Source organism: Nomascus leucogenys, chromosome 5 (genome assembly GCF_006542625.1).
Source record: "Nomascus leucogenys isolate Asia chromosome 5, Asia_NLE_v1, whole genome shotgun sequence".
NCBI classification, from domain to species: Eukaryota; Metazoa; Chordata; class Mammalia; order Primates; family Hylobatidae; genus Nomascus; species Nomascus leucogenys.
Window position 1 is genome coordinate 72,242,562 of NC_044385.1, and position 12,427 is coordinate 72,254,988.

The window sequence follows — 12,427 nt, forward strand, 5'->3', positions numbered from 1 at the left end:
AGAATCTGGATATAGCCACATCAGAACAAGCAAAAGCTAATTTCCAACTTCCTAGATATTTGAGCAAGTAAGTTCTTTTTTGGTTAAAAGGGGGTGAGGTGGGGGAATGCCCTTAGATAATATGAAATGCCAAGAACACATCTTTTGACCCCAAAGAACTACTCCACAGCACAAGAGAAGACACTTTCTTTTCTCTCATCTTCGAACCATGCAGTGATTACAAGGATTCCCTCAGTTCTAAGACATTGTGAATGCTTCCTGTAGCCTGGGGGTAGGGACTCCATAATTACAAGCACATAAAACTCACGAAGGATCATCAGAATGACACAGGTGATATCCCTTGGTGACTGGTCTAAGGGATGTGATGGGATACAAGTTCACTGATTCCTGTCTTAATTTAAAAATTATTTTTTCTAGACAACTGAAAAAACTTTTTTTTTTTTTTTTTTTTTGAGACAAGGTCTCCACCCAGACTGCAGTGCAATGACATAACCTTGGCTCACTGCAACCTCTGCCTCTCAGGCTCAAACAATTCTCCCATCTCAGCCTCCCAAGTAGATGGGATACAGGCACGTGCCACCATGTCTGGCTAATTTTTGTATTTTCTGTAGCGATGGAGTTTTGCCATGTTGCCCAGGCTGGTCTCAAACTCCTGGCCTGAAGGAATCTGCCCACCTCGGCCTCACAAAGTGCTGGGTAAAAAAACTTTAAACACTGGATACATATAATAAATTTGAAAAACAGGAAAATATACAGAGAAAAAAATTAACAGGAAATTAAGAGTACACTGAAAAGCATTAAATGAAACTTTGAATTCTTTCCTGAAATGTAAAATGTTATTAATAACTGATTGATAATTATTCTTACTTTGATTTTCTTTCATCATGTCCATCTCTTGGATTCCTATCTTCTCGGATCTCTTCTCGCTTTTCTCTGCGGTCATCTCGTCCTTTGTCTTTGTCTTCCCAATCCCTTTGGCGTTCTCGTTCTTTATCCCTTTCTCTCGCTCTTTCTCGTTCCCGTTCTCGCTCTCGCTCTCTCTCTCGTTCTCGCTCTCTCTCCCTCTCTCTTTCTTCTCTTTCTCGTTCCCGTTCTTTTTCCCTGTCTCGCTCCCTCTCTCTTTCCCGCTCTCGATCGTGGTCTCGGTCTCTATCCCTTTCACGATCTCTCTCTTTTTCTCTTTCTCTCTCCCGTTCCCTAGCACGCTCTCTTTCTAGTTCTCTCTCTTTTTCTCTTTCCCGATCCCGTTCACGTTCCCTCTCTCTCTCCCGCTCCCTGTCTCGTTCTCGTTCCCGATCTCTCTCTCTAGCCCTTTCATCTCTTCTATCATCCACTCTGTCTACTCTTCGTTCCTCTCTTCTTTCATCACGCTCAAGCTCGTCATTCCTTCCCTGATGTCGAATTGGTGAGCTTGGTCTTTGATCTACAATGAAAATCAAGTTTTGTCAGTGATTAATTTGACAGATAACCTATTGGTAAGACAGCATGGTAAATCTTAAATTTTATCTGTGTATAGGGTCACACTGGCAACAAATTACAAACCAAGTAGCATATTTAATTTTAACTTAATATCCAAGTAACAATCACCCCTAGACCTTACGTTTTTTAAAGATAATTTTTATTTGCCCTCTAACTACCATGTTTCCTGCTCCCCGTCAACCCCCTTCCCCCCTCCCACTGATCAATCTTTGATCTTTCTCTGCATGCTCCCTACCCTACCTCCAGCCCACTGCTCCAACCCCACTTTCTGCCATCTCTACCCTTCACCTCTGATCTTCTCTGTCCCCCCAGCAGGACCTGAGAACACTGGTGGCAAAGGATAGGGGCAGCAGGAGGTGTAGAACATAGGAGCTGAAGGAAAAAAAAAATTTCCCTCGTAAGTCACACCTCTAATTTCAGGCCAAAATATATACACATCAAAGTGCAGCTATTATGTGAGGAAAATATAGCAGAACAAAACATATGTCAGAATTTGTTGCTGCAATATAACATGAACTGTAATATTAAGGGTACTGATGTCTAGCAATCTTGAAATAAATGTAAAAAGTGTTTCAAATTAGTGATATATATTTGTAATTAATAACCAATTACTAATAAATTAGAAGCTTTACTTAATTATATAAATGATTACTCAGATGAAGAGCTGTTTTCTTAAAATGTTAACTGATAACCTCATCACATTTTATATAAATTTTTTCCATGTACACACAAATCACATAAACACAGAGTAAATGAATGCTTGCTGCCCAAATACCCAGTTGAGCAGAAAATTAGTCTGGGATAAAAAAACGTTTAAGAGGATGGCATGAACTTTTTCAAAGAGATAGCCATCTTTGAAAGCAACTACTGTGGTCTGATCTAGGATATTGTGATGTTTCCATTTACATACTATATATCTACTGGTTTTCAATAAAGATCATATTATAATAAGGCCAACAGGTTGGTAAGTGGAACATCTAACATCAACTCATTAAGCAGAATAATTTTAGGATGTTTCTAGGAAGGGTTCAATATAGTATTTTGGATTTCCCTTCCTAATCACTGATTAAAAAGACAAGAATTATCTATCTTTACTATTTTAGAGGTTATAGACCCAGATACAAACGATCATAGCATTTTAAAGCTAAATCAAAATGAAATCCTACACAGTCACTTCTCCCCCTTTCTATTTAAAAACAGAAATTATGGTCCAGAGTTGTCTTCCCAATGTCACAGAGATGATAGATGCATTAGAAGTCAGTTTTCTTAAACCCTTTCACTTTTGCTGAAACCAACTTAAAGTGGTTCTTCTGTACCATACTTTGGATTCCTAGAATGCTATCTACCCATCTTTTGTAATTGTCTGAATTCCTAGTTTGGAGGAGTCATACCAACATCATAATCATTACAAGATAACCTGAAACAAATTCAATACCATTAACTTATAGTAAATCATACTTTAAATTTCTAATTACAGCAATATCAGCAAACAGACTACTCAGACATGCTTTCATGGGAGATATATTTTCCCAACCAAAATATTAATGCTACTTTCTTCAAAGGAAAATGGAAAGAATATAAGAACATCACTTTAATATGTCTAAATTATCTTCCCCTATCTTTCCCCCAAAATGTGTTATTCAAAGATGTGCTTCTACTTACATTATTTCCTTATTTTAATAAACGACATACCAATTCATTAAAGCTGACAATCTCTGAGTTGTCTAAGCCTCATCATATCCAAGTACCATCAACTTCACTTCTAAAATATTTCTTTGTTCCTTTTCCTGTCCCCATAGCTATAGTTATTAACTCAGACCTTGATCAAGTCTTCTTAGATGCCTATGTCATCAATAGTCTAACTAACTGGTATCCTTGTTTTCGATCTTTCCCAACACCCTTAATATGTTTTTGATGAAAATTATTTCTTCCAACTGTTTAAAAGCAGTTATCCCGTAGGCAGTGGAAGGCAATTAAAATCAAATTTTTAGCCTGACTAGGCTAAACTTAGGTCATTTACTACCTGGCCTATAGTCTTTCATCAGTCCTTTTCCCTGGCTTCTTTTCTACCTTGCCAATTATAGCATACTCTGATTCCAATCTCATAACGTAATTCTTTACTACTCCAAAGCACATGTTTCTTTCAGTCCTGGTGTCTGTACATGCTGCACCCTCTCCCTGTAAAGTGCTCCTTCTATAGTTTCCTTTTATCCTTCAGGCCCTAATTCAGATGTCACTTCTTTAGGCAGCTTTCTTGGAATTGCTCAGAATTGTGTTTGCTCCTTTGTCTTCTCACAGAACTTTTATATAGAGTAGTAGCATTTATTACACTTTGCTTTTTTGGGTGGGGAGTTCTTCCCTCTCCCCATTAAATTCAACAAGGACAAGAATTATTGTACCTCAAGTGCCTAGCAAAGTGCCTGACATGGGTACTCAACAAATATTTGTAAAATATTCATTAGCCTCCAAAATATATTTTTATTTCAATCATACATCTGATAATTATGGAAGTAGTTACAGTAAAATTAAAATAGAGAACTGAACTTCTGGTCAGAAGACCTGAGTTTGAATTCCAGCTCTGGAATCTACTTCTCTATAATACTGTAATCTTACTACTCTTAGATCTAATCCCCAAAACTGTGAAAACATGAATTATTTTATCAAACCTACACTTAGAAGGATATTGTAAAGACTAAGTCAGAATATATGTAAAGTAACTATCAAAGTTCTTGGCACCTAGCAGAAGATCAATACATGTGGTTGAACTAACCATAAGATTGAAACCAAATGTTACTATTGAATTCGCATGAGATGAGAAAAATCTGAGCAAGGATATGAAAATAGAAAAAAAGGAAAAAAGAGATTTAGAAAAGAGCATCACCAGTTCTAAAAGTCCCAGGGAAGAAAAAATTTCAGATATCAACACAGAATATAGAAACTCCAGCCCTATCTGTAACTAAGGAAATTCTACAGATCTTTTAACCAAAATGCGTTAGGCTTACCTTACAAACTCAACCCAATCAATTCTCCTACTTCTGATCCTATCTATGCTCCCAAAAGTAGAAGATGCCTTAGAAACTTTATTCTTCTCCCACTACTAACCAATCAAGATATAATATTACCTCTTTGATTCAGCCCATAGTAAAGTATCAATATTCAATTCTCTGGGCCATCAAGTTTCATGCTATATTAATCTCAGCATTATAGTGAACCTTACTTCAGCCAAGGTTGGTAAGACCTTCATAAAATTTTTAATGTTTAAAGGCCCTAATAAGTACAGAAATAAAAGCTTGCCAAAGAAAGTATTTACAACCCTTCTTAAGTGCTTCCTAGTAATCTTGCTTCAAAATTGATTCAAGAGATCATCTGATAGATGAACAGAAAAAGTTTTAGCTTAAGACATATAAGAATGTCAAATTAGCTAAAGCAAATACCATATCTTCTCAGGATAGAATACAAATAAAATATTTCTCTAAACAATCCCCAGCCTTATCATCAGTTTTTTTTTTTTATTGCTCCTTTCTGGAAGTACTTATAAAATTCTATTGATCATAGCAAATGAGTGAGTAGCCAGGATACTCAGATGTGAAGGTTTAGGTATTTCTTGAATCAGAATTGCCTGGAATAGAACCCAACCATCTACATTCTTTAAAGGTCTATAAGCTATTTGGTTAAGATGAGAGACACACAGCAGGGCACCCAAGTTTTTGCACTTTGTTGCCAGTAGGTACTGGTCACTAGCTATTGACATAATCCCTCCTAAACCATGTGAACAAAGATTATATGAGTATATATAATAGTTTCAAATGTGTCATCAAGCACAAGCCTTAAAATATATTTTATATTAAAAAGTAAATTGGTAACTGTTTCAAAAAACAATTCGCCCAATTGACATTGTTCACTATTTAATAAAATTCTGTTTGACAAACCTCTCTCTCTGTTGTCACGACGGTCTCGCTCTCCATGTCTTCTCTCAAAGGAAGAATCCCTTGCTTGATCTCTGTTGTCTCTTTCAGGATATCTGTCTCTTTCAGGATAGCTACTTCGAGTTTCCCAGCTGTCATGATAGTTGCTATTACTACTGTGACTATCAATTTGAGAACCTCTTGAGCCTCGACTTCCTAAACAAAGGATAGACACACAAATGTTTACCACATACACTTTATTCAACAAATTTCATCAGTCACAATCTTTCCTCCTAAAAACCACTAATATATATATTTAATATTCCAAAGTGTGGTAATCACTCCTGAAAAGAGTATCAAGCAATGAATCAGAACAATCAAGGTGTCCAATGACTGACCTGAGTAGACAAAGTCCCAGTTTTCCCTATCTATATAAAAGTCATACGATAAAATCATAAAATAATAAGATTCATTAAAATTAACCTGTCCCCCCAAAAAGACAAAAAATAAAAACTATTTCTTCATATTTAATTCACAGATATGTAAAAATAATGAAAGAAAAAAATGGGTACATATTATTGCTTAAATACAGTTTACAGTGAAAACGTCCCAACATAGAACACCAATGTTAATGACAACATTAAATTGTATGTGAAAATTTTCATTAACAGATGTGGGAAACAAATGTTACAGTGGCTTTGTTCTTAACAGCCAAAACCTGCAAAATACCCTAATGTCTTTCAATGGATCAACAGTTAAACAAACTGTGGCACATACATGCCATGGAATACTAATTGGCAATAAAAATAAATGACTGATATATGCAACAACTTGGATGAACCCCAAGAAAAAATTATGCTGAGTGAAAAAGCCAATCTCAACAGGATACATATAGCATTATTCCATTTACGAGACAATTACAGGATAAAGGACACATAAGAGGTTGCCAGGGGTCAGGGCTGGGGGCCAGAGAAGGGTTGTGGCTATAAAGAGGTAATAAAAAGGAATCTTAGGATGTTATAGATGAGTATCTTGACTATGGAAATGGGCTACACATATGATAAAACTGCATAAAGCCATATACAGACACACACCCGAGTGCATGTATACTGGTGAAATCGGAATAAACTCTATGGATTGTACCAATGTCAATTGTTTGGTTTTGATACTATGCTATAGGTAAGATGTTAGATGTTAACATTGGAGAAGTTGGAAGAAGGATAAACAAAGTTTCCCTGTACATTTATTTGCAATCTCCTGTGAATTCCTAATTACTTCAAAACAAAATGAAATTAAAAAAAACTTTTTTTGAGCGGCGAGGGTTAGGAGTAGAGAAAGAAACAGTACTGGGGCTGTGATAATTTAGGAATATCTGGCAAAAATAAAGACAGAAACTCTGAGGGCCCTGCCCTCAACCTCATAGAATTATCACAGATAAATCTTGACAAAGATGAGTTCACTCCAAACTTAAAAGAACATATGACAAACCAACCCACCCAAAGCCAGAATCAAAAAGCACTTCCCCAAGATTTAAAAAACAAACAAAAACACAAAGAATATAAATGTAACAGGCTTTTGAGACCTAAAAGAATTACAGCATGATTCTACGGGTATTTTAATAATCAAAATAGCTGTGAAAAATATTTTAATAATTAAAGATCAGGAAGAAAAAATTTAAAACATTTTTAAAGACTACAAAAAGGCTACATATAACATCTAGGAATGAATGGATTAACCATCAGATTAGATGCGGCTAAGAAAAAATTGGTAAACTAGAAGTTAAGCCTGAGAATATGACCTAGCGGCAAAACAGATGAGATGAAAAATTTGAAAGTTAAGAATGAAAGAAGATACAATGAGGAGATTTAATCTGTCTAAAACTATATGTTGTTTAGAGTTACATTTTTAAAAAAATTAAGCCTGAAAGGATGGAAAAAGATATATCAAACAAATGCTAACCAAAAGACAGCTGCCAGCAAAACAATCTTCAAGAAAAATGCAGGCTGAATGCCCTTTATCTGAAATGCTTGGGACCACAGGTGTTTTGGATTTTGGAATATTTGCATTATATTGGTTCAGCATCCCTAATCTGAAAAATTGGAAATCCAAAATGCTCCAATAAGCATTTCCTCTGAGTGTTATGTCAGCTCTCAAAAAGTCTGGATTTTATCAGAGTTGCTAGTGGCTACAGTAAAAAAAAAAAATTACATTAAAAAGTTTTAGATTTTGGAGCATTTCAGATTAGGGATGCTCAACCTGAACCTGGCATAAACAGTCATTCTATAATGAATAAAGAAATAAGTAACTCATCTTACGTGTACCTAATAGCAAAGCCTCAAAATATTCAAACAAAAAAAGATCAAACTATAAGAAGAAATCAACGAATCTACAAATTCCACAATGATAGTGGAAGACTGAACTCACCTCTCTGTAATGACAGAACAAGCAGACTAAGAAAAATTACATGTAGATTTGAAAGTGTAGTTAAACAAACTTTATCTCAGAGAAACACTTTGCATTCAACCATTACAAATGCAACTCCTTTGAAAGCATATGCAGAACACATAAAAACAGACCACTGAGCCACAAAATAAGAGTTAACAAATACATATCCCAAAGAACTGACTTTCAACAGAGTATTTTCTGACGACTAAAATAGGGGGAGAGAACTTAATCCTTAACACAATAAAAAGTATCTGCAAAAATCTACAAACACCATACTTAGTAATAAAATGCCAGCAATAATCCTTTAAAATCTGAAACAAAGCAAAGCCCACTCTACTTATATTTAACACTGTATTGATAAAGATGCTCAGCAGGTTACTGACAGAAAATTAATAATCAGAAAAGAAGAGCCAAATCAGTCTGTTTCTAGGAACATTTGTTAAGAGAATCTAATTAGATCAAGAAAATACAGCAACATCATTTAAATGTAATATTAACACACAAATGCCAATTACCATTTCCACGTACCAACAAAGCATTAGAAAATGCAATGTTTTAAAAGACACCATTTAGTGACATATGTACACAGTTATTCACTAAAGCACTGTTTGAAAGAGATAAAGACTGGAAAACCAAAATACCCAGTAATGCAGCACTTGCTGACTTTATGGTATATTCTACAATAGACAACAAGTGCCAAAAGAAGAAAATAGCTGTTTACCACAAAGAAAGACATGAAAGATATTTTTACTAGTTGAAAATAGTAGGACATAAAACAGTACATAGTTTTTTCCAGTGCTTTTAAAAATTATTTTTGTAAAACCAGAGGGGAAAACAAATGGATATATATCTGCTTGTGTAAAATGTTTTTTGGGAAGAATACATACAAAGCTGGCAAAAGAGTGGTCAGGGTACAATGGAGGCTTTTCACTATATATCCTTTTATACATTCAAAATTTTGAACCATGTAAATGCATAATTTAAAAATTTTTTTATCTTATAAAATGTAAAAGTACTATTTACAATGGCAACAAAAATAGAGGATACACAGGAAAAAAATGTAAAAATATTAATGGGAAATATTATAAATTGATTAAGTTGATGCATTGAAATAAAAATCCAACAGTTTTTTTTATGAAATTAAAAACTGTTTTCTAAAATTGATATGAAAAAGTAAAAGGTCAAGAAAAGACAAGGCAGCTCAAAGAAGCTAAAGGACCCTCAACACAAATATGAAGCTGTAATACTGACCAAGGAAAGAATAAAAGTGATCAAAGTTCTGCAGCAGTGTTTGGGGAGAGGAGAGAAAAGCAGGTGGAGGTAAAGAGAGGTCATGATAATTAAGTCTCAGCAGTTTGGAAATAGTTACAATATATTTAAGTCATTTGGGTGATGGCAAATTCTTTTCATGAAAAGAAAAATGGCTCAAGATAATGGCATGTGGCAGTTTCACAGGGTCTGAAGCAAGTACAAATCCTGAAGAATACACAAATCAGTCATTTCTGAGGCCAACAATTTTGAAAACCCACCACTTTAATCCTACTTTAATTTAATGAACATTTTATCATATTTATACCTATTTAACAGAAAGCAACTTCCTCGTGACTACTTTTTTGTCTAATAGTGATTTTCTTAGTGTTCCACATTAATCAAGATGATAGGCATGACTGGATATAATTGGGGGGGTCTAGCTCAAGCTCCATTTATCTTTTGCTGTTTTAACTAGTAATTCCAATTAGAAATTTATAAGGAAGACTACAAGTTCAATTAATTAAAAATTACCGTGACAAAATGATAACGAATGTAAGAAACAACATATTAGAAATCTTAGGAGATTTTATACTTTCTATATAAGATACAGTTCATTGACAAGTCAAAAACCTTACCCTTTTCAGGTAACTCAGGAACTCTCCCCCTACTTCTGCCCATTCGGTCATTTCTAATTTCACTTCGAGACTCATTTCTGGACTCATTCCTTATTTCCGTGCGAGAACTTTCTTCTCTCAAATGGTTTCGGCCGTAACTCCGGGATTCTTCTGGATATGTATCTTCCTTTCGATGAGTATCTCGACCTTCACGGTCCCTGTAGTCATGGGCATCACGAGTGGACCGAGAATCTCTGGGATCACGGCTCTCTTTGGTATCTCTGCTATAATCCCTCATCTCCCTTGAGTCCCGCATGTCTCTGGAGTCTCTTAGTTCCCTTCGGTCCCTAGTATCTCTGGCATCTCTCCGATCCCGACCATCTCGAGGTTCTCTGTCATCTCTGTGGTCTCTAGAAGAGCTCTGATCCTGCTCATACTCTCGTTCTTCTCTTGAGTCCTTGTCTCTGTCTCGTTTGCCCCTAGTATCTGTAATGCAATTTTGGAAATCGACTGCAATTGCTTTTACAAAGTTTCAGGAAACTAGAAAACATATTTAATATAGAACTTTAAAAATTTTATTACAATGACAATTCATGTTCTTTGCAAAAAATAAACAAGAAGCTAAAATTCCAAAGATAATTAACACTTGATAATAATGTTCTTCATTAGATAAACTCTGAACATGAATTTCCTCTGCCCCAACTTACCTATACTTACAGATCCTAAACAACTGAAACAAATAAGTTCATCTCCTATCATTGATGGCTTACTTTTCAGAAACCACTTTTAGCTACAAAGACACTTCAGTTACTTTAATCTTTTCTATCAACTATTAAGCTAGGCTAAACTAGACCATATGTGACCTCCTCAAATGTACTTAAGCACTTTAGGGTAGCCTATGGTTAGTAAGCTAGCTGATTGAGTGATACTGTTATTCACTCTCTTTTCCTGCACTGTTTAATGGTATAACACTCATGTGTGCAAGTCTTTAAAGCTTTCTCTACTTAGAGCATCTTCTAGCTGGGTGTGGTGGCATGTACCTACAGTGCCAGCTACCTGGGAGGCTGAGGTAGGAAGATTGCTTGAATCCAGGCGTTTGAGTTCAGCCTGGGCAACATAGTAAGATGAGACTTTTTCTCTTTAAAATAAACAAACAAAAAAGCATTTCATACAAAAAAAAATGCTTGCACTTTTAAAGCTGGACTGAACCACACTGATTATCTAAACAAACCATGTCATTTTATAATAAAGACATAGAGGCCCAAAACTTAGATGGCTTAGTCAACCCCATAATTTGCAAAGATTAGAAACCACTCTTTACATATATTTAGAAAGGGCACAAATTGATTATAACAAATCTGATATGAAGCCAAAGAATTAACAAGAGAACCTCAAAGAATAAATTCTGCCCTTTTTATCAGATTCTTCTGCAAGTTGCTCTTACACTCTGGAATTGCCCTAGTCTGAGGCTATTTTGGCAACTCTAGCAGCCTCATGCCCAAAACATTGTTAAGTTTACCTCCTTTTCTCTTTGTCCCTAGTGGCTAGGCCCACAGACTTTCTCATGGACCCAAACATCTTGTAACCACAAGGCCCTTAGACCCTCATCAATAACCTATCTTCCCCACCAATTCCTTTGTCCATATATCCATATCCACAAATCCTGTTTAAGGACAAAGGCAAGAGGCAAAGATCTGACATATCTCCATCCCTTTCTGTGCATATCTTTCACTTCTACTCCTCCCCCAATACCAACTGTACCTGAAAATGTGTTCACTTAGTGCCAGATCTTTTTGTCATGATGTGCCCATCTGTCTTTACAAATACGTCTAGGTACTGTATTTTCTTCTTTACCTACCTCCCTATCCTTCCACCGAAATTATCTTTATTTCAGAAAATGACACCTAAATAGAGAGGAACAATTGCCTGCTAAATCTCCCGTATGGAAAGTTAAACAGACATCTTCCTTAAAAAGAACTTAAAATGCCTATGATTTAAGTCCCTTCTTAACACAAGCATTCCTATGAGACTTAATTGCTTATTATTTTCCCTTCATTAGTATGCTTAATAATGTTAATGGAGTTTTCATTCAATAAGTAGTCATTAAATATGTACTATATTCCTGGTCAACTCTAGGTGTTAAATATCTTATTAAAGTTTATAGAAAAGTACAATATAAGAGAATTTTTCCATCTTACCAATGTTTCATAAATACTGCTGTGCTGACCTAGTTCCAAAATCATACATACAAAAAAAAAATTCTATCAAATAGGTGCTTTCTCCAGTCCCTGCCTATTTTCTTGAATATCATTCTCATCCGCCATTTTCTTGAACAAAAGAACCCGACTGATTATTGCTTGCACTGTTGATAAGAAGAGAATACTAAATTCAACATGTTTCATAGGAGACTGCTGTACTCCACTCACCGAGAGGCGCTTAAAGTGCATATTAAATATAAATGTTGTCGCAAGTAAGCATTTCCTGAGTACTTACTATGTTAAAAAACGAACACAGGAGAAGTTAGAAAACAGACTTGTTAAGTCAAATCTACAAAGACCAGAAGCTTAGACAAGAAGTAAAGAGATGAGAGCTATTAAACAGGCTTTATTGCTAGGTAACAATAAAATCTCAGCTTGAATATGGAGTAGCAAATCCAAAGTTAACTTAATTCTCAGGGATCTAGAAAGGAAAACTGCTTTGCTTACTTCTTTATTATGACCTAGAAATTTGATT

General features: G+C 35.3%; 1 protein-coding gene across 12 annotated transcripts in view; it reads right to left on the reverse strand.

Annotated features, from left to right (window-relative positions):
• ZC3H13 (zinc finger CCCH-type containing 13) overlaps positions 1 to 12,427 on the reverse strand; it is a 99,317-nt gene that overhangs the window by 19,872 nt on the left and 67,018 nt on the right. For 7 of the 12 annotated variants that reach the window (XM_030813361.1, XM_030813358.1, XM_012506968.2 and 4 more), the window contains 4 exons: positions 9,716 to 10,180; positions 5,409 to 5,600; positions 1,768 to 1,851; positions 868 to 1,423 (listed from right to left, as the gene is read on the reverse strand). In XM_030813361.1, the coding sequence (XP_030669221.1) occupies positions 868 to 1,423; positions 1,768 to 1,851; positions 5,409 to 5,600; positions 9,716 to 10,180 (1,297 nt within the window). The remainder of the gene's footprint in view (positions 1 to 867; positions 1,424 to 1,767; positions 1,852 to 5,408; positions 5,601 to 9,715; positions 10,181 to 12,427) is intronic. The other 5 variants (XM_030813363.1, XM_003270055.2, XM_030813365.1 and 2 more) reach the window with 1 other exon arrangement.